The sequence below is a fragment of the Leopardus geoffroyi genome, chromosome E3 (genome assembly GCF_018350155.1).
Source record: "Leopardus geoffroyi isolate Oge1 chromosome E3, O.geoffroyi_Oge1_pat1.0, whole genome shotgun sequence".
In the NCBI taxonomy this organism is placed as follows: Eukaryota; Metazoa; Chordata; class Mammalia; order Carnivora; family Felidae; genus Leopardus; species Leopardus geoffroyi.
This window is the reverse complement of record NC_059340.1, coordinates 9,645,042-9,665,617: the sequence shown is the minus strand read 5'-3', so window position 1 is coordinate 9,665,617 and position 20,576 is coordinate 9,645,042. Positions and strand designations below refer to the sequence as shown.

The following is a 20,576-nucleotide window of genomic DNA, read 5'->3' as shown; positions in this document are numbered from 1 at the left end:
CTTATTTTTCTTTCCCAGAGAGACGATGCCTTGTCTCCGTACAACGACATCTACCACAATTCCCACTACACATGACATGCTCACTATGTCTTTATTAAATCAGTAAATATCCTGCTATTTCCATGTTAGGTGTTACCTGCCCAACCAGATACAAATCCTTGAAAACAGAGAAACTACTATGCTTATTCTTTTTTGATATTGTTTAGCATAGCGATGAACACACAGTAGGTTCTCAACTCATAGGCGATGAATGAAATATGACTGGAAAATTGGGCAGAGGGTCAGATTTTTCAGTGTCAGCTCTCTTCTTTCCTTCCTTCCTTCCTTCCTTCCTTTCTTCCTTCCTTCCTTCCTTTCTTCATTGTTTATTTTGGAGAGACAGAGCACAAGTTGGGGAGTGGGCAGAGAGAGAGGGAGACAGAGAATCCGAAGCAGGCTCCAGGCTCCGAGCTGTCAGCACAGAGTCTGACACGGAGCCCAAACTCACAAACTGTGAGGTCATGACCTGAGCTGAAGACAGACGCTTAACCGACTGAGCCACCCAGGTGCCCCAACTCTCACTTTCTGGAGTCAAGTGGGAAGCTAGAAAGAACTGGCTTCGGACATCACTGACTCCCTGGGCCATCACCGGCACTCACCCAAGAACCATCGTAACTCCCCCTGGTTGAGACACTGGTCCTACCTCGCCAATGGCGGAGATCTTACTGAGGCAGCTCTTCATGGCTGTGCTGTCATTCTCAAGCATTCCTTCTTCCCCCAGGAAGGCCAGATAGGTGAGGGTTTCCTTGCCAAACTGTTTGCAGGCCTCGGTCAGTGCTGGAGACGTAAGACAACCAAAACTTTTGAGTCCTCCGCTCCCCCTGTTTATAAGACTGGCCCCCCCAGCCCCAGTACCCACAGTCAGCAGGCTCCGGTGGGGCTCGAAGGCAGGTGGTGCTAACATTAGCCATGGTGTCACTGGTCAGGTGGGCCAGGAGGGTTACCGAGCGGAGAAGCTCACTGATACCTGCCAGGAGTGTAAAGGAGGTTTCTCAGCACTGTTCACGAGCCGTTACCGCCCTACCTCCTTCCCTGCTTGACAAGTTATATGCACCCCTTTCTTGGAGCATAGGGCCTGGTTGTTATTTCCGCAGGCAAGTGTTTCTGAACTCTGCCCAGCCGTCACTAGCAACAGACCCCATCCTTCGCCTTTCTTACCTTCCGGGCAGGCCAGATACTGGCTCCAGCTTTTTTCCAGTTGCTCAATGCAGCTGGAAACAGACTTGACCTTGGAAAGAAGGTGATCTGTGAGAGGGGAGACAGGGCAGAGTCAGAGCCACTGGTGTTGGAGTCACTTTCTCCCTGTGAGGTCAAGCCACCCAGTGGATGAGCCTGCCTAGCAAGTGGCCTCAGCCCTGCGGGGGGTGCCCTAAGATGGGGGGTGGGGGCGGAGATGGTTGACTCTGCAGGTACACGACTCTCTTAATGCAGCTTCAAAAGCTGTTCTTCTGAGCCCATCTGGTCCCTGAGCCAAGAACCAGGGCAACCACGGCAGCAGCCGAGAATCAGCCTCTCACTTCTCATTACTGCCGCCGAATCAAATCCAGGCCTTCCTGTTAAGTCTTTCAGGGCCCTTGGACTCTCATTACTCTTGAGCCCAGACCCCTGGCTCCGTGAGGCGAATCTAGGCTCATGCTGTGCACGCAACACAGCCGTCCCCACTCTGTGCCTCTGTGCCCTGGTCCACAGAGACCGTGTCCCATAGGAGTTAATATGTGGGCACTCAGGTCACACTGCATCGGTGTGGCTCCTGGCCCCACCACCACTGGCTATGCTCTCAGGCCGTCCATGCCAGCTTCCTCATCTGAAGACGGAGTAACGGCACCACCTCACGGCGCCATCGTGAGGATTCGCTGGGCCGAGGTATGTGGCCCATGAAGTCTCTTCTCAGAACCTGCTCATGAAGTCTCTTCTCAGAACCTGCCCATGGCTGCCCCATTTCCTGGCATTTCCCCGGTTGGCGGGGCACTGTGTGTTCCTACATTTGGGGCTGCTGTAATGGAAGCCATTACAGATGGCTTCCCTGGCGAATAAGATAGGACAGTCCTGGCTGTACACGTCACCGAATGGAGACGTTTCTATTTGATAATGAAAATCAACTATCAGCTGTTCCCTTCCATCCGCCTTTGTTCTCAGTGGGTCCTCTCGTTACTTCGCCAGCAACTACACATGACGTCACCAATGTCCTGGGCCTGGATGCTCTGCTACCTACTGTGCATGAAGGCCCTCCTCTCCTTTTTTTTTTTGTTTATTTTTGAAGGGGGGGGGGCGGTGGATACAAAGCAGGCTCTGTGCTGACAGCAGAGAACCTGATGTGGGGCTCGAACTCACAAACCGTGAGATCATGACCTGAGCCGAAGTCGGATGCTTAACCGACTGAGCCACCCAGGCGCCCCTGGCCCTCCTCTCATCCGGTGGGCTTCTCCAGTTCCGACTGCTGCCCAATCAGCATGCCCTTAGGACTCTTGACCTTGCAGAGCGGACCCCGTTCATAGCCTGCGACTGCATGGGTATTCTCATTGTTTCTGCCCCGCCATACATCATGGTGCTCCCCATGTGGGCTTGAAGCTCCTGAGCAACCACCTCTTCATTCAGACCACGTTTTTCTGTTCAGAGACGCAGGGCCGTCTGCTCCTCCACCCCCTGACGCTTAGAGTCGTCATCAGGGCTCTGCTCCCAGGGAGAGTTTCGTTAGTGTGACCCACTGCACAGAGCAGTCCTTATCACAACTGGGGGCTTCAGAAAGTACTACCACTGAAGCCCTGGGCCACACAGCTTCCGGCTGAACTGATCTTAGAGTGGGGACTGGTCATCACCAGGCGACTCTGACAGGCAGCAGGCCGAGGACCCCCGCTCTCAGTGTCGCTGGGGTTCAATGTCAACACCCAACGGCAACGGGCTTTAAGGATTCACGTGTGCAACCAGGACAGGGGGACATACCTGCAGATCCGGCACAGCTGATCAGAGGGGGCTCCTCCAGCTGCCGCAGGGCCTCTTGTATCACCCGCTCCGCAGCCTTCCTGGTCTCCACCAGAAGCATGTTGCGTTGGTCCTTGGCGAGCTGGCACACTGATTCCTAGAAATGGTCCGGGGAGGTGAGAATCTGACACAGACCCCGTCATGAGCCTTCGAACAGCAGCCATCTTGATGCAGCTGGGATTCCGGCATCTTAACTCAAGTTGTGGCTAACGAGGCCCAAGCCAGTTCGCCTGCCACAGAGAACGACCCTTTCCCTTGGTCCACAGGCGTGCACAGGGGTGCAACACAGGAAGCTATGGGGATGGACCTCCTGTAACCCATTCTCCACGCCTGGGGGGAGTACCACGCACAGTGCTTCTCTTGTGAAGACAGGGAGCTTGGCTGTCCCTCATCTGCTCTGGGGGTGACGCAGAGCACGCCGGTGTGCAGTGCTGGGCCCACAGAATGCCTTCACCATCAGCCCAGAGGCCCCAGACGGTTTTCACAGACCGTCCCCAGCTCCCCGCCTCCATGGATACATCACCGAGGCCCACGGCTCGGACCCGGGCACCCAGCAGGCGTCTGTTACTTGCCTGTGTGCTGGATAGTTCCCGCTGGGCGAGTTCCAGCTGTTCCTGAAGAGTAGATAATTCCTCCTCCCGGAGGGCCACAGCATGCACCAACCCACTCCGCTCCTTCTCTAGTTCCGAAAGCTGCACCGCCCATTTGGCTTCTGCCTGCAATGTCGGCCACGTGGGAAGAGGGAGAATCAAACTGTCCGCTTCCCAGGAGTCCAGACCCACCAGCAGGCCACACGGAACAGCAGGTGGTATCTCTAAGCCGCCACCTTCACCCTCCCCAATCACACACAGAGCACGGATGGGACCAGCTTGGCCAGCTGCTGGATGCAGCTGGCCGCCGGGTGACGGCAGTGCCCAAGCCAGAGGGGAAAAAATAAGGGAGAGAAGGGAGGTGATGCTCACCTGGGCAGAAGTTTCCAGGCTGTTTTGGACAATCTGGAGTTCCTGTTTGCTGGTGGCAAGTTCTTGCTTCAAGTTGTCCAGTACTTCGGTCTGTTCTTGAGTCTGAAAGAGAAGAAACGCAGGGGCACTCTGATCAAGGTGCTGGTTGCAAGGGATAAACACCTGTAAAAATCCCCAAGCTACTGGGGTGCCTGGCTGGCTCAGTAGATAGAGCATGCAACTCTTAATCTCAGGGTGGTGAGTTGGAGGCCCATGTTGGGCGTAGGGATTCCTTAAAAACAAAATCTCAAAAACAAGCCCCAAGCTATCAATGGGAGATTTGTGTGCTCTCTTGGAGGCAAGATTGGATGCGCCCAAAAGTGGGCGGGAGGAGGTGGAAACCCAGAGTATAGTGATGAGTCTTCTGGCTAAGTGGAATATCAAAGAGGGGAGTTTTAGGGACATTTCCTAAATGTCATGCTTCGGCTTACGATACTAATTAAAGTAGAACTGGTTTTTTTTTTTTCTTATACATAGAAGGTGTTTTTTCTTATTATTTAAATAGGAGCATTACTGATACAGAACCGGATTGTTAATTCAGCCACCCCAACGCCTGATATGTTGCTGCATCTTACCATCTGGAAACAATTCCCTTCTTTAAAAATTTCTTTTCTGAGTGGTATTTTCTGAAGAGCCCGTTGCAACCCATGAGAATTTACAGCTAACATTTTAAAAAAGGAAATAAACAAAGCAAAAAATATAACCACACGCATCCACACGGTAAGGCTGAGCACTGCTTTGTGAAATTTTACTTCCTACTCTGGGTCACAGAAAAGTGAAAGGCACTATCCTTTTCCTTTTTAAAAAAATTAAAAAAAAAATTTTTTAATGTTTATTTATTTTTGAAGGAGAGAGAGACAGGGTGTGAGTGGGGAAGGGCAGAGAGAGAGACACAGAATCTGAAGCAGGCCCCAGGCTCTGAGCTGTCAGCACAGAGCCCGACGCGGGGCTCGAACTCACAAACCGCGAGATCATGACCTGAGCCGAAGTCGGATGCTCAACTGACGAAGCCACCCAGGCACCCCTCTTTTTAAATTTTTTAAAATGTTTATCTTACTTTTGACAGAGAGATAGAATGCGAGTAGGGGAGGGGAAGAGAGAGAGGGAGACACAGAATCCAAAGCAGGCTCCAGATTCTGTGCTGTCTGCACGGAGCCTGACGCGGGGCTCGAACCCATGGACAGCGAGATCATGACGCTTGACTGACTGAGCCACCCAGGCACCCCCATCTGACATCTCTTACTGCCACCCACCCCCCAACTCATGGGTGTTCTCCTGGCCACAAGTCTCTCTGACACCCAGGTACTTTCACTTCTCTCAACCCTCCCGGACTCACCCTGGACAAGCCTTTGCTGATGTACCTACTCAGCTGGACCCCCTTTGTTGCTCCGTGCCTCTAATCCCTTGTGCATCGGACACCATGTCCCTGCCTCACGCCTCTTGTAGTACACTTGTAGGGCTCTAACCCACTTCTGCTGTCCACGGAGCAGTCTTTCCACTGGCCTAGTGCCCCAGGCCCGCCTCCGACTCGGGCAGACCCCTCCCTTGCCCCCCCCCCCCCAACTTCTCCCCCCTCACCTTCCGCTGGGCCTGGTCACTTAAGCGCTGGAAAGAGTCTTCCAGCTCTTTTTTCTCTCGTTCCAAATCCGCCTGGGCTTGTCTGGCCACGGACACCTGTTTGGTCACCTCGGCGTTCTGGATGAGAAAAGAACAGTGGGCTTATCTCAGGCGTAACATCTCGGGGACAACATCTCCCTTCTAGAACAAACGACAGCATTCAGGCTATTGGACACAGTAATCACTTTTCTACCTGGAGAGAAGCCAGAATGAAGCTGTCATCTTTAGCTACTCAACGCTTAAGTATTTAAAAGAAGAATAACAAGGACGGGGGACAAACCCTTCGGGGCTGGCATCAAAGGTGGGGCTCAAGGCGTGGGAGGCAAGGAAGCCTGAAAAGCTGCGGTTCCAAGAAACGATGGTGAGCCCCTCAGGATTGATGCAGGCGCGGGAGTGTCGTGGGGACTGCCCAGGCCGCGGGGCAAGAGGCGGGTGGAGGGTCCTACCTTCCGTAGCAGGTCGGCGTGGTTCTGCACCAGCTCACTGTACTTTTCCTTTAGCTTGCTGTACCGCTGTTCATTGGCCTGGGCTCTCCCTGTTTCGTCAGGGGGCCAAGGTGAGCAGTGGACCCCTGCTGGGGGACCCCATGCCTTCCTTCCAACACGCCAGAGTCCCTAGAACATCCTCCTTTCTTTTCACAAATGCATGCACCTTCTGCTCCCTGGGAAATCCTACTGAAATAAACTCCTCTGGGAAGTGGTCTTTAAAAAAGAATCCACCTGACTCGTGGGGCGCCTGGGTGGTTCAGTCGGTTAAGCGTCCGACACCGGCTCAGGTCACGATCTCGTGGTTTGTGGGTTCGAACCCTGCGTCAGGTTCTGGGCTAACAGCTCAGAGCCTGCTTCTGGTTCTGTGTCTCCCTCTCTCACTCTGCCCGACCCATGCTTGTGCATGCACGCACGCTCTCTCTCCTTCTCAAAAATAAACCTCAAAAAAAAAAAAAAAAAAAATCTACCTGATTCTGATGGCTGCACTGATTCGAGCCTCCTGGGCATTCACACACACGGTATTTGCTTCATCAGTGTTTTTGGCTTTTATGGCAAGTTTTTCTCAGGCTATCTCTCCTTTGGACACCCCACCGTCACCTCCTGGTTCCCGTCCCGGCATTCTGAGCAGTGTGGCACGTGGGGCTCTCTACCTGCTGGGCCCTAACCTGCCCCCCTCAGACTGGCAACACGAGGGTCCTTCCTGGCAGCTCTTCTGGACAGATGTATCACCTGGGGCTCTGCCACCCAGCCCCGTCCTCCCTGTGAGCCTAGCCTGACCCTGCGGCCCCCACCCTCAGCCCCAGCCCGACAGACTCACTTTCTATCTCTGTCAGGCTCCGCTGGGCCTTCTCCGTGTCTTCTCGCTTCTTCTTGAGCTCATCCAGTTCCGCGCGGAGGAACTCGCTGTCGTCGACCGCCTGCTGCCGCAGGTGCCGCTGCTCTGCCAGCTCGGCCTCCAGCTCGCTGACCCGGCCCTTCAGCTGCAGCACCGCCCGCTGGCTCTGTGGGATGAACTCAGCCAATGAGCCCCATGGCTGCACCGCTGGGCTGGGCTGGGCGGGAGAAGCAGGTCCTCCAGGGTTTCCAGCGCTGATCCAATAAAGTACCCGAGTTTGCCTAACAAACCCACTCCCGTGGCCTCACGGGAATTGAGGGTTTTGCTCATTCTAAGCCACCCAGCCAAACACAGGGTGACGGCAGGGGAGCTCTGATCCTGTTAGGGGCCTAGGAGCAGTTGTGGGCGAGCTGGCCTGAGGGAGGAGGCGATGTGTGCCTGTCCCAGTGAATGAAGCCTCGGACCAGCCGTGGGCCTGAGGGGCGGGCCTATTCACTGCCCCGGCCTCTGCAAACAGCCACCAGAGTTACAAATCAAACCTTCTGATCGCCATGGGAAGAGAACAGGTCTTTCTCTCCAAGCACCACGGGGACGCTGGGCTTGGCCTAGATGCCATTCTCGAGGTAGGAAGAGTGGAAACACGGTGCCACCAAGACCACGAGAGGACCAGGTCCGTCTGGTCTGGGCATTTCTACTAATGAGTCCCCCCCCCCCCCCCCCCCCCCCAAAATGAGGTCTGACAAGTGTCTCCACAAAGCAAAGTTAGTATGAAAACGTCCTGTCCTGGTGAAGCCCAGAACCGGATCAGAGCCCGAGTCCTACCTCAGTCTTCATGTTCTCTAGCTGTGTCTTCAGCTCACTGATGTCTCTGTAGAGTTGACCAATTAAGTGATCCCTGGGAACAGAAGGAGAACAAGTTTGCTTCCACTGGGCCTCCACCCCTTTCCTTTTAAATGCGAGCTGGGAGATCAGGGGAGGAAGTTAAAAGCTGGTGTTAATGTGGGGAAAGTGCTTTGAGATCCCATAAATTATATGCTAAGACCCTCAGTGTTCCCAGACCTGAACCTAACACTCATGGGTCCACTGTTACTTCAGCCCCATTCGATTTCCCCCTGGGATCACGGGGCTGTGGGTCAAGACGTTTCTCTAGGGGGCCCACGTGTCACGAAGCATCCCGCCCCGGTTAGGTGCGGCAAGCCGGCTCCCGGTTCCACCTAGTTTCCGCACCAGCGGGCTGTGCCCAGCTCCCACTCACTTCTCCTCCTTGTTCACGCCGTTCTGACTGTTGAAATTGAAGGGGTCGCTGCTGAACGAGCTGCCAAAGATGTCATCAAACTTGTTGTCGAACAAGTTCTGTGGTGACCAAAAGGGAGGGAAGACAAAGTTAGAGACCCAGAGACTTCCGGGGAGGAGTCAGGTGAGTGACATGTGAAAAAGGACCCTTTCTTAACTGGGTTCAAATCCATTTGTGGTCCCTCCTGGGGACCACAGGGCAGGGGGAGGGGGCTCAGTCTAGGTTAGCACTTGGGTTAGACGGCAGCTGATCTTGGTTACAGTCAAAGGGTCTTGGCCAGAGCCTCTCGCGTCCTCTCCCCTGTGTGCATGGGGCAGCTGGAAGGGCCGCCCCTGGGGCACGCCACCTGCTGGGCTCCAACCCCGCCCCCCTCAGGTTCTAGTGAGGCGCTCCGCACCTGCTGTGAGGCATCCATGTCAACAAGGTCATCCTTCTCCAAGACTGGCTCGCTGTCCGGGGACGAGGCCTCGGCCGGGATGACCACCACGGGGCTGATGTGTTCTGACAGGGCAGAGGCTCGCAGGAAGTTGGGTGGGTTCTGAAGAGGGAAGACACGCCCCCGAACCGCGTCACCCACCAGGCCTGCCGGTCTCTACGAGCACCCTGGACCCGGCAGCTCCCACGGCCAGGGGGCCGGACACGCTTACCTCCGGCAGCTGAGGGATCTGAATGAGCCGCTTGAAATACTGGAGGTTGCTTGAGCGGTAGAACAGATCTTTCAACCTGGGGGGTGGAGAAGGGCCTCAGGGGTGCTGGGCACCTTCCCCAGCCCCGGGTTGGGGACACTGCAGCCACCCAGGTCTCCTGCTGCCCACCCAGCCCAAAGGCGTGGGCTGTCAAGGAGACGGCTTCCATGGCGCTGGGCTTCAATTATGATGCTACAGGGGGAAGGTCATTTGTAGCCAGTCCTCACAGGAGACAGGGATTCAAATGACCGAATCCTCTGGAAGAGCGGATCATCCCAGAACAAGATCTGTATCACCACAGAATCTACGCTGTTGTCTGGCTGATGTCTCTTCCCAAGAATGTTCGGCTTAGAATAACACGAAAATAAATTTACTCTCTCTGAGGATAAAGCACCTAACCATAAGAAAAGGGAAGGGAACTTAATTACTAAGGTAAATTTCCTCAGGGTGCCTGTGTGGCTCAGTTGGTTAAGGGTCCGACTTCAGCTCAGGTCATGATCTCACGGTTTATGGGTTCGAGCCCCGTGTTGGGCTCTGGACTGAAAGCTCAGAGCCTGGACCCTGCTTTGGATTCTGTGTCTCTCTCCCTCTGCCCCTCCCCTGCTCGTGCTCTCTCTCTCTCTCTCTCTCAAAAATAAACAAACATTAAAAAAAAGTAAAAAAAAAACCAAAAAAAAAACCAACCCCCAAACTAAGGTAAAGCTCCTTTTAATTAACTCACCCTGCTTTAAAGCTGTGTGTTACCTCCCAGTTAGACTAGAAGCCTCTAGAGGGCAGAGCCTGGGCCCTGCTGAGCTAGGGGTACCACAGTACCATGCACAGAGGCATTAACTCATCAAGAAAGACTTCACTGGAGGAAAGCAACCTATTTATACTGTGTCCTAATCTTGGATGGATATGGGGGTGAAGAAACCAAATATTTTTTCTTGTCGTCAGGTCTCTATTTTCAATCGAAACATGGAAGGCCCAGAAAGCAGAGGGCACCAGACAGATTTCCTGAGAGGAAAGAGCATCGTGGGTCTCAGCACCCTCTCTCTGCAACCTCTCTCAGAATCTCCTTCAGCTCAGCCCCATAAACTAAACCCCTGGGATCTCATGTCAGCCATTCTGACCCCAAGGCTGGAACTGCCCCTGTGATGTCATGGGTGCTTTCCCCAAAGTCGTCGACACTGAGGCCTCTGGGAGCTGCCAGGTCTGTGCAGAGGAGAAAGTGAGACAGCTGCTCACGGCAGAAGTTTTTATAAGCTAGGAGAACATTAAAGGAAATAAAATCACCTGACCACACATCCCCCTCTTTCTGGGCTGGAGCCAACAGTAATAGGCCGCACTGCGTTCATAAGCTACTGGAATTTACCATTCCAGGAAATCAGCCCCAGGGCCTGTCTCCTAGGATTTAATAAGTCATTTATTATAGAATAAACATATGAGGCTTTTCAAATGGAATAAGGAAACCGGGAGGTGAGCAAAACCCTGAACTTGTCCTCTGACTGTGGCTCGGAACCAGTAGGAGAAGCCTGGGATTTGGTGGGTGTTTTTCCTCTATTGTCAGGGATGAAGAAATTAATAGGCAAAACAAGAGGGTCAAATACAGCGTGCCGAGCCCCAGTGCCCTTCTCAGCACCTGGGTTCTCTCTCCCTCTCTCTCGTGCTTCCTTCCCCTCTTCTGGGGCACACGTGACGAAAGCTGAGTTGTACCTCTCGCCTCACCAGTGATCACCTTGCCCAAATGCACAGAATAATTTATCCCTCGGTCAGATAATCTCTTCCTCTTCTAGACAAGACACCTGGCTCCCTCGCTTAGTAATTTATCCCAATATTTGTGGGTAATTGGCTGCTACGTATCAGGAGCTAGGGACGTAAGAATGGGTAGTCAAGCAGAAATAAAGCTGGTTCTAAGAACCATGAAAGAAACAAGGCACTGGCCTGGAGAATATGGGGAGGCGGGGTTGGGGTTGGAGGAACAGGAGGTGAAGAAAACCCAACTTAAATAAGAGATTTAAGATTTAAGGGGGGCCTGGGTGGCTCAGTCAGTTAAGAGTCAGACTCTTGATTTCAGTTCAGGTCATGATCTCACGGTCGTGGGATCCAGCCCCCCCCCCCCCCCGCCTTGGGCTCTGCTGGGTGTGGAACCTGCTTCAGATTCTTTCTTTCTCTCTCTCTCCCCCTGTGCCCCTCACCCCAACTTGTGTGCACGTGCACTCTCTCTCTCTCAAAAATGAAATAAAAATAAAATCTTAAAAGATTTAATGCCAGAGATGCCTTTGTGAGGAGGTGATGAAAGATGATCCGGAGCTGGCCAGGCTGGGAGAACATCCCCAGGAGACGGAATGACAAGCCCTAAGGCCCTGACAGAGAAATGTGCTGGGTACGTTCCAGGAACAAGAAGACCCCTTGTGGCTGAAACCCCATAAGCCCTGGAGACGAGGTGAGAGATGGCAAGCAGGGCCTTGTGGACCACGGAGAAGAGCTTGGAGTTTATTCTCGGTGTAATCAGAAGCCACCGGAAGGTTCTGAGCAAGGGACTGATGTCTTCACGAGGTTGTTCTAACTGCTGGGGGAGGACAGAATTGCAGGGGGCAGCAGTGGAAACTCAGGGTGTCCGCCATATTGGAGGGCCCTGGCACACAACAATGGCAGCCAGAGAGATAGGAGCTATGACTGGAACCAAGATATATTTGCAGAGCATCAGCTGAACCTCCTGGTAGACTGGACGTGGGGGATGGGGATGAGGACAATGGGGAGTTCCCGGTCTCTGGCCCAAATGGACGTGGCAGCATTTACTGAGATAGAGAAGACTGGGGAGAACACTTTGGGAGGAAAATCTAGAGTTCAGTTTGAGATGTAAGTTTGGTGTAGGATGTCAGACGGACAATTGGGTATGTGAGACTGGAATTCGGAGTCAAGGCCCTGCTAGAGACACATATCTGGGCGTTGCTTTTCATGTACATGGTGTAAGACCCTACGCGGTAGGAGAATGTAAGAAGAGGAAACAGAGGGTGAAGCCCTGGGCATACAGCAGGTGACGAATGCATGTACGGAATCGCCTTCTTCTACATGTGTGTATGGGTTTTATCAGAGAACAGATAGCTTCCCCAGCCAGTGGTAGGTTTGCTGCTGTCCTACTTACTTTCCCTCACTTTACTGCTTTGCCATTCAGATACTGGCGATCCTCAATCGTTATAAAGCAAGTGCTCTTACAAGGATTAATTGATTTTATAGCAGTTTTTGGATTCGCCTTCATTTCTCTCCCAGAAGCCACTTACTTCGAGAACTGCTCCATGAAGCGGTCCCGGTGGCCTTGCAGGGTGTCAGCTGGGAGACCTGGAAGATATTGGAATAGAGTGAGAGGGAAGAGGACCACAGGAGGACCAGGTGAGCCACAGCGGGGCTCTGGAAGGAGGGGACCAGCCACCCTGGGGCTTGCGGCCAGTCTTGCCGGTGCGGGGGCGGGGGGAGGAGGGAGGTGGGCATTCCTGGCCTAGAGCTGCCCCAGGATTGGTAACCAAGGGGCCCAGAAGGACCCGCAGGGAACCCGGGGTGGGGGGCGCTTGTCCCTCAAATCTGTCCTCCTGTTTGCTCCCGGAGTGCAAGCCATTCTGGGCACAGTGGGCTGGAAGTTGTGTCCCTGACCAAGCTGCGGGATGGAAGGGATCCAGAGAGCCTGCCTGAGAGGTTGGCTGTGCGAAGGCAAAGATTGCAGACAACACTCAGGATCTCAGTCCGGTGCTCGTTCGGCCCTGCCACTGCACGATGCTGGACGAGTGGCAGCATCTAAGCGCCAGCCTCCGCCCCTACAGAGCGGGCTCTCTGAGGTCCTTTCCGCTCCCAGATTATGTCACTCTGTGTACTTCAACTACAGATCACAGCTCAGCGATCCTTTTATTTCTCGCTTGGTTCCTTAAATTTACATTTTAGTAATTTTTGGGTAGGTGATGTTTGGTATAAATAGGGAGCACACGCAAAATGTATGAGAATTCAGAATGCCAAGTATATACGGTGGATGACGATGGTACTGTACCTCCGTGATCTCTCTCCCAAGAACCCTTAGCCCCAGTCGTGAGAAAAACAGCGGACAGACTCAAATTGAGGAACATTCTACAAGTGTCTGACCGATTCTCCCCTAAACTGCCAAGGTCATAAGTCTGAGACACTGTCACGGCCAAGAAGGAGCCTAGGGAGACACAAAGACTAAATGTAATGTGGCGTCCTGGATGGCACATTAGGTCAACACTGGGGAAATCTGAAAAAAATCTGGACTTCAGTTGAGAGTCGTGTGTCAATATTGGTCCATTAAGTGTGACAAATGTACCATACTCATGTAAGATCTTAACAACAGAGGAAACTGGCTTCAAGGTATACGGGCACTTTCTGAACTATCTCTGCAACTTTTCTGTAGATCTAAAACTATTCTAAAATCACACATTCATTTTTAGAGAAGTATACACTCTGTGGGGCAACTGCGTTTCTTCTCTTGGCATTCAGTCCACCCTGCGCCCCTCCAGGGGCGTCCACTTGCCTCGACGCCTTTCTGACGCTTGAACGTCGAATTTCCAACCTCCCTTCCTCACACTGTTCCCAGACTAACCAGACTGAATGTCGCTTTCCCCGTCCCGTCTAAATCACCAGATCCGCATCTCGTCAGTGACCACAGTTCTAGAGTGATCCCTTGTCCTTGTCTTCTAAAATTCATCCTGTCCCCTTTTCCAGGGCCCTAAAACCTTGCTAGTATCCACTCAGGCCTCGACTCTTGTTGTTTCTCCGTCATCCATACACTCTGCATGTGTATATCCTTCGTGGTGAACACCTCCGAGGGTGGCCCAGAAACCACCCACATCAGTTTCTTTTAATTTTTTTTTTTCAACGTTTATTTATTTTTGGGACAGAGAGAGACAGAGCATGAACGGGGGAGTGGCAGAGAGAGAGGGAGACACAGAATCGGAAACAGGCTCCAGGCTCTGAGCCATCAGCCCAGAGCCGACGCGGGGCTCGAACTCACGGACCGCGAGATCGTGACCTGGCTGAAGTCGGACGCTTAACCGACTGCGCCACCCAGGCGCCCCATCCACATCAGTTTCATCTGGGATACGGTTTAATAAGGAAGACCCCTAACCTACCAGACTGACCAACACAGACCTTGCAGGGGCAGGACCCACACACGCCGTTTTAAGCGAGAAGCACACGTGAAAGCATGAGAACATCCACGAGACTAGTAGTTTCCAAAATACAATCTACGAAAGCATCCCAGGGGTGTCTGGCTGGGTAGGGGGTGGCCCTCCGGTTGCTAGAGCAGCTGTGTTTTATATTTTTTTTATTTCCCCACAAAATGCCACTTGTAACGCTCTGGAAACCACTGTGCCCCTGCTCTTGTGGGTCTAGGCCGGGTCTGGCATCATTTGTGTGGGTCCCAGGATACACATATGGACGGAGGTGCGATAAAGCCAGAGGTAGAGGGAAAGGACCGTCCTAGGAAACCCTATGGTGAGTGGGCACACCAAAACTTGTGCCCTGCTCGTCTCCACTCTTAAGAAGGTCAGGAACTCGGGGGCGCCTGGGTGGCTCAGTCGGTTAAGCGTCCGACTTCGGCTCAGGTCATGATCTCATGGTCCGTGAGTTCGAGCCCCGCGTCAGGCTCTGGGCTGATGGCTCAGAGCCTGGAGCCTGCTTCCGATTCTGTGTCTCCCTCTCTCTCTGCCCCTCCCCCGTTCATGCTCTGTCTCTCTCTCTGTCTCAAAAATAAATAAACGTTAAAAAAAAAAAATTAAAGAAGGTCAGGAACTCTAGGGCCTTTGAGAGCAGCAGGAGAAAGGGCGCTGCGGGGACCGCATTTCTCCAGGGAGAGCCTCAGGCTGCGACCCCTTTCCCGCCCCAAGCGCGCAGAGATGATCCGGCCGGGCGTACTCACAGGAGTGGAGCTTGAAGAGGAGCTTGACAGTGTAATCATACAGGTGGCTGCAGTCCAGTATGACCTGGATGAGCGGGGCCAGGCGGCACTGCCCAGCTGTCGTCACTGACACGGAGCGGGACATGTCCAGGGAGTTGAACACTAGGAGATAGAAAGGGAGACAGGTGCTAGGGGCAGGAAACTGCAGGTGACCCTCTCGGAGGGGGCAGAAGACACGCACCGAGGACCTGTTCTGTGCACGCTCTGGGTCATCTGGCGCGGTTACCCCTTACAACACTCCTGCGGGAGAGGAAAACGGAGGAACCGGAGGGTGAGTCCCTCGAAGGCAGGGGAAAATAATCAAACACTGATCAGAGCACAAAGGAGGGAGTAACTCAGCCTTGGCTTCCTCGTGGCTTGCCACAGCGTCTTGGGACACCAGAAGGGGACATGCGCAGGAGCCCTGGCTGGACAACTGGAGAATCTGGGAGGGCCGAGGATGAACCATCAGGTTCGAAGGCCGCTGTTGGTCCTTGGGGGGCTGGCCAGCAGAAGTACTGCCCTCCACTCTCCTGAGCTCCAGACCGCACGTCATTCCCTTAGTGTCTCTCTCCACAGACCCCTCCATGTTACCCTCCGCCCCCTACCCCTTGTTCTTCTTTTTAAAGTTTATTTTGAGAGACAGGGACGGTGTGAGCAGGGGGGGGAGGGGGGGGAGGGGCAGAGAGAGAGAGAGGGAGGGAGACAGAATCCCAAGCAGGGTCCATGCTTTCAGCGCAGAGCCTGACACGGGGCTCGATCTCACAAACCGTGAGATCATGACCTGAGCCAAAATCAAGAGTCGGATGCTCAACCGACTGAGCCACCCAGGCGCCCCCCTACCCCCCTGTTCTTAAATCAAGTAACCGGACCCCTGGCCGTGGACCCTCCATGCACAGCAGTGGCCAGGGCCGAATTCCCTCCCACAGTGGCTGCCCACCGCCTGCGTAGACTCCACTATATGGCCAGTAATGAAAAAAAATCAGTGAGTGGGACTGCCCCGGGGGAAAGCCCAGAACTGCTGTACTCTGGCTTCCCAGACTGCTAATCCCCATTAACTGGCTTATTCTGGCAGCTGAAAACAAAAAACAAAAAGGAAAAAACAACCCAACAGTTCTAATTAAAAGACAGTTTCTCTTTTTGACACAAATTAAAAGCAGCTGTCACTGAAAGGCGGCCAGGTTTCCAGGTTTCCAGGAATTCCTGCCTCCTTCCAGGAATGCCCCTTGGCATCCAGTAACATCTAGAGCAGTGTGACCACGGACAAGTTCCTCAACCTCGCTGTGCCTCCAGATGCTTTTCTGTAAAATGCAGACGGTTCAAAGCGCACATACCTCAAAAAGGTCTCGTACCTATTGAAGGAGTTGGCTTTCAGGTTGATCAGAATCACTTAGGGGAAATTTAACGCCTGCTAATGTTTGCTTGCAACCGCCCTACCTCCCATTCCGTCTTAATTGTTCTGGGGTAGGGTTGGGGCATGGGTAGGTTTCAAAAGCCCCCCAGGTAATTCTAATACACAGCCAGGGTTGAAAACTGTGTTTCCCAGCTGAGTGGTTCTCATGTAGCAGAATCACCTGGTAGCACCGTCCGACAGAATTCTGTGACAGAAGTGTCTGTAGGAGCTGTTCAATATGTTAGCCACATGTGGCTACCGAGTGCCTGAAATATGGAAAGTGGAACGGAGCACCTGACTTTTGATTGGTATTTAATTAGAGTTGATTTAAAAAAAAATTTTTTTTAACGTTTTATTTATTTTTGAGACAGAGAGAGACAGAGCATGAACGGGGCAGGGGCAGAGAGAGAGGGAGACACAGAATCGGAAGCAGGCTCCAGGCTCCGAGCCATCAGCACAGAGCCCGACGCGGGGCTCGAACTCACGAACCGCGAGATCATGACCTGAGCCGAAGTCGACGCTTAACCGACTGAGCCACCCAGGCGCCCCTAATTAGAGTTGATTTAAACAGGCGCTCGTGGTTAGTGGCTACCATATTGGACAGTGCAGACCTGGGGCTGGGGGGCTGAAAAACACAGATGGGCTGGGTTCAGTAGGTCTAGGGTGGGACCTGGGGGTTTTGCGTTTTTAACAAGTTCTCAGGAGTTGTTCCTGCGGCTGGTCCAGGGATCACACTCTGAGAGCCACTGCAAGCATCGGAGATAAATGTTAACTGTTACTGGCCCATGCTTCCCGCAGCTGAAAAGCAGGGACACCTTTCTAAGGGTACCGGTCGGAACCCTGCAGGGTCACAGACTAGGACTCAGAAGCTGGAGGGACTTCTTCCAAGACCAGTCCTCTTGGTTTTTACGGCACGCCCTAGGAAACTAAGGATGGATGGGGAATGGAAAAGATAGAGGGCTCTCGATTCCAAATCAGTGCTTGCTCAGGAGCAAGAAAGCCACCAACATTTAGCCATGGAGGGATCTGTGCCAAGATCTGTGCTCCCCTCTAGAAAACTCAAAGTGGCGGGGCATCTGGGTGGCTCAGTCGCTTAAGCATCTGACTTCGGCTCAGGTCATGATCTCGTGGTTCGTGGGATTGAGCCCCGCATCGGGCTCTCTGCTGTCAGCTCAGAGCCTGGGGCCTGCTTCAGAGTCTGTGTCTCCCCCTCTCTCTCTGCCCCTGCCTGACTCATGCTCTGTCTCTGTCTCTCAAAAATAAATAAACATAAAAAAAAAATTAAAAAATTAAAGAAAACTCAAAGTGGCCGATTCACTCCAGATAATCCCACTGCGTTGGGCTGCATATTGACACCGTTTTATCAACTCTGTTCCCTTGCCCTTTCCTCTGCCCCTTGCCCTTTGTTCTCACTGCTGTTTATCTGAAGCAAGCATTCTTGAATTTTGTCGTGCTCCCGCTGTGTATCCTAGGCACTGAGCTAGAACAGAAGGGACGTAATTCAAAGATGAGTGGGGCACGGCTCCTGATTCTGAGGAGGGGCCCAGCGTCCGGTGGTAATAATACAAGCGACCAACGCACACAAAAAGAGCCAGGTTATCATGGGATGTGGGACTAAAAGGGGGACTGAGCTGGCCACCTGGCGTGGGGCACGGCTGGCATCACATACATGCTTTCCCAGCCTCAAGTTCTGCTCGGTGTTATCACAGCTCTGTTCTCTCCTACTCAAGTCTGTCAGGGCCGGAAGCGACCCCCACAGAGGCTCAAACAGTTGACTTGCTCTCCCATAACCCCTACAGCAGCGGCAGGTGGGTCTGAGGAGGCCCGGAAGAGGCCTCGGGTCAGCTGAGTGGCAGGCTCTGGACAGGACTCCCCCAAGGATGACAATCCCTGCAATATCACTCCTACCTGCATTCAGATTTAAGCACATTCCGAGGCTGAATGTCGACAAATTCTAAATTATCCACATAGGACCTCCTCACCCACCACTAGTAACTGAAAGGCAGCCACGACAGCATACAGTTGTTGGTGTACTTTTGTGCAAACATTGCCGATGCATTCAAAAAAACGCATCCGCACCATTTCTCCTACCTGGCTGGGAACGCGTTAGGGTGGGGACTCTGTTTTGTGTTTCAACTACTGACTTTTGTATGAGAAGGTGGCTAGCAGGCCAAGCGTCTTATTTCTCCTACAAACCACAGTTTCCAACTGTGTGTGGTGCTGTTCTCACCATAACCTGCCCTGAACTGACTGGCCAAGGCAGGAAGGCGTTTGCCGACCCAGTACAGCGCTGGCTGGTTAACAGGCCATTTGCGAGCTCCTGTACAGATGAACATGCGGAAGAAGTTGTAATTCAGGGTGAGAGGGTGTCTGTTTTTTTCCCTGAGGGAATCAGAACCCCGGGAGTGGGCCCCACACGTCCAAACGCTGAGAAGGTCGCCAAGCTTGTGCACGAATGCCTGCAGTTTGGAATCCACTTTTTCACGGAGCTGAACACTTGTCGTGGTGCATGGTGAATCTTAGAAAACGGGTTCTTCTGTTCCCCGGGAAGGAAGGGGAGGCATGCTGGGGGCGGGGGGGTGCGGGGAAGAGGGGACACTAGAGAGAAGGGAATGGATTGCTTCCTTCCTGATTTCTTGTCAGGGAAGTGTGAGGGGCTGACAGCCGGGAGGCACCAGAACTCTCGGCGAAGGGAGCCCGGAAGTGTGGCCAACTCCCCTTGCTTGTAGGAAGGGGCTTCGTACACGGACTTGGCCAAAACTCAACTCGACCAGCGGGTCAACCCCAGCTGCTGACCAAACAGCACACAGCAACCCCTCTTCCTGAGCGGAAATCGGTCCCGAGTGCCGGCCCAGCTGAGTAGCAGACAAAGGACCGACCGGTGCTGGGGCCACAGTCCAGAGGTTATCAAAGAGGCCAAACCGGTCTTTGGGCTCTTGGAGGCCTGGGCCTCTAGAGGGAAGCTGGCAGGGTAGGGGGCACGGTCATTCTGCTCAAAATGAAATCACTGACTCTGAAAATACCCAAGAGCTCCAGTCCTTCCCTGCATTAGGGATGGAGAGAGCAGAGGTAGCGTGTGGGTATCCCCATTTCCTGGCCTGTGCTGTACAGCTTGTAGGGAGAGAGGGGCTAGGACGGCTGGGCCAAGCCGGGAACAAAGTTTGGAATCAGGCAATTCTCAGAAGAGCCTAGGCCAGACGGGAGCGAGAGACTCACCAGTTTGGAAGAGGTTAAGTTCACACTCCAGGTAGTCAAACATCTCCACTGTCAACTGGAAACTGGACCCAAGAGGAAAGAGAGCTTATACTCCATAGCCCAAGGCCAAGGCTTCCCTCCCCACGCTCTGTGTTTCTGTCTCTGTCCCCGGTGCACATGTGCATGCCTGCCTGCATGCATGCATGCATACACGAGCATATGCACACACGCACAGACACACACAGACCCACACACTAGCTCCAATCCCTAGCCCCGCCTACACGGGTCTTAAGGCCATCTGAAGATCAAACAGGGTGAATTCCTGTTTGTGACAGTGACAGTGGCAGAGGGAAAGGGCAGGTACCATGCTGGGGCGGGAGGGCAGAAGGGGACACTGAGAAGTGAACCCTGGACAGACTGGAAGGGTTCTGGATGGGGCACCGGCACTAAGTCGCCCCACCCCAGCCACTGTCCCTGCCGTCAGGCCCTGTGTGACCCCAGCCAGAAGTGGCAACATTGACAAGAGCTTCCTTGCCCGTTGGGTCCACCGCACGAGGACGTCCACTCACAAGTTGTTAACGTCGCTCTCTCCAGCCTCGTCCAGCTGCCGGTCGCTCATCTGAAGGTTGCCAGGGAACCTGGGATTCTGGCAAGGCAGGCAGAGGAATGAAGTCAGGACAGAGCACTTCAACTAAGCCGACACCAGGCAAACTGTCTACACTGAGTTCGGGGAGCAGCAGGCTTGATTCTTTTCGTGTTAACACTGACATCCTTCCTGGGGGTTGTCAGGGCACACAACCTCACGTAATGAGTAAAATAAACTTGAAGGTAGGAAAACATTACATCACGCACCCCCAAAGTCAGGAAAAATTATTACGTATCAGCAATGTTGTCAAATATCCGTATCATTATCTCTTCCCCAGCGTGACAAAGGGAAAGGTGTAGATGGGCACAGACAGATGGGTGGTTGCTCCATCAAGGGGGTCTCAATTCCACAGGGAGACAGAGATCCTCCACTCAGGCACCTCCTGGCTATCCACTGGCCCTCCGCCCTGGCTGTCCCCTGCTGCCCCCACGCTCACCACTCCTGTGCCTCCATCTCAGAGCTGGCTGGTTCCTTGAGCGCCCC

At 53.4% G+C, this 20,576-nt stretch overlaps 1 protein-coding gene and 1 long non-coding RNA gene across 4 annotated transcripts in view; one reads left to right on the top strand and one right to left on the bottom strand.

The window, feature by feature from the left end:
* Window positions 1–20,576, bottom strand: part of HIP1 (huntingtin interacting protein 1) — a 151,382-nt gene that overhangs the window by 16,929 nt on the left and 113,877 nt on the right. For both annotated transcript variants that reach the window (XM_045461387.1, XM_045461388.1), the window contains exons 6-22: window positions 20,017–20,093; window positions 19,469–19,530; window positions 14,842–14,982; window positions 12,203–12,260; window positions 8,901–8,976; window positions 8,651–8,791; window positions 8,215–8,312; window positions 7,782–7,854; window positions 6,942–7,125; window positions 6,083–6,171; window positions 5,598–5,714; window positions 3,981–4,082; window positions 3,591–3,734; window positions 2,980–3,115; window positions 1,198–1,284; window positions 899–1,006; window positions 683–816 (exon numbers count right to left, since the gene is read on the bottom strand). In XM_045461387.1, the coding sequence (XP_045317343.1) occupies window positions 683–816; window positions 899–1,006; window positions 1,198–1,284; window positions 2,980–3,115; window positions 3,591–3,734; window positions 3,981–4,082; window positions 5,598–5,714; window positions 6,083–6,171; window positions 6,942–7,125; window positions 7,782–7,854; window positions 8,215–8,312; window positions 8,651–8,791; window positions 8,901–8,976; window positions 12,203–12,260; window positions 14,842–14,982; window positions 19,469–19,530; window positions 20,017–20,093 (1,827 nt within the window). The remainder of the gene's footprint in view (window positions 1–682; window positions 817–898; window positions 1,007–1,197; window positions 1,285–2,979; window positions 3,116–3,590; window positions 3,735–3,980; window positions 4,083–5,597; window positions 5,715–6,082; window positions 6,172–6,941; window positions 7,126–7,781; window positions 7,855–8,214; window positions 8,313–8,650; window positions 8,792–8,900; window positions 8,977–12,202; window positions 12,261–14,841; window positions 14,983–19,468; window positions 19,531–20,016; window positions 20,094–20,576) is intronic.
* Window positions 9,212–13,205, top strand: LOC123589378. Of its 2 annotated transcripts, none has more exons than XR_006708291.1 (3): window positions 9,212–9,371; window positions 12,195–12,311; window positions 12,525–13,205. It is a non-coding gene; the product is annotated as an uncharacterized LOC123589378 (long non-coding RNA). The 2 variants fall into 2 exon arrangements; XR_006708292.1 differs by lacking the exon at window positions 9,212–9,371 and adding an exon at window positions 10,251–10,463.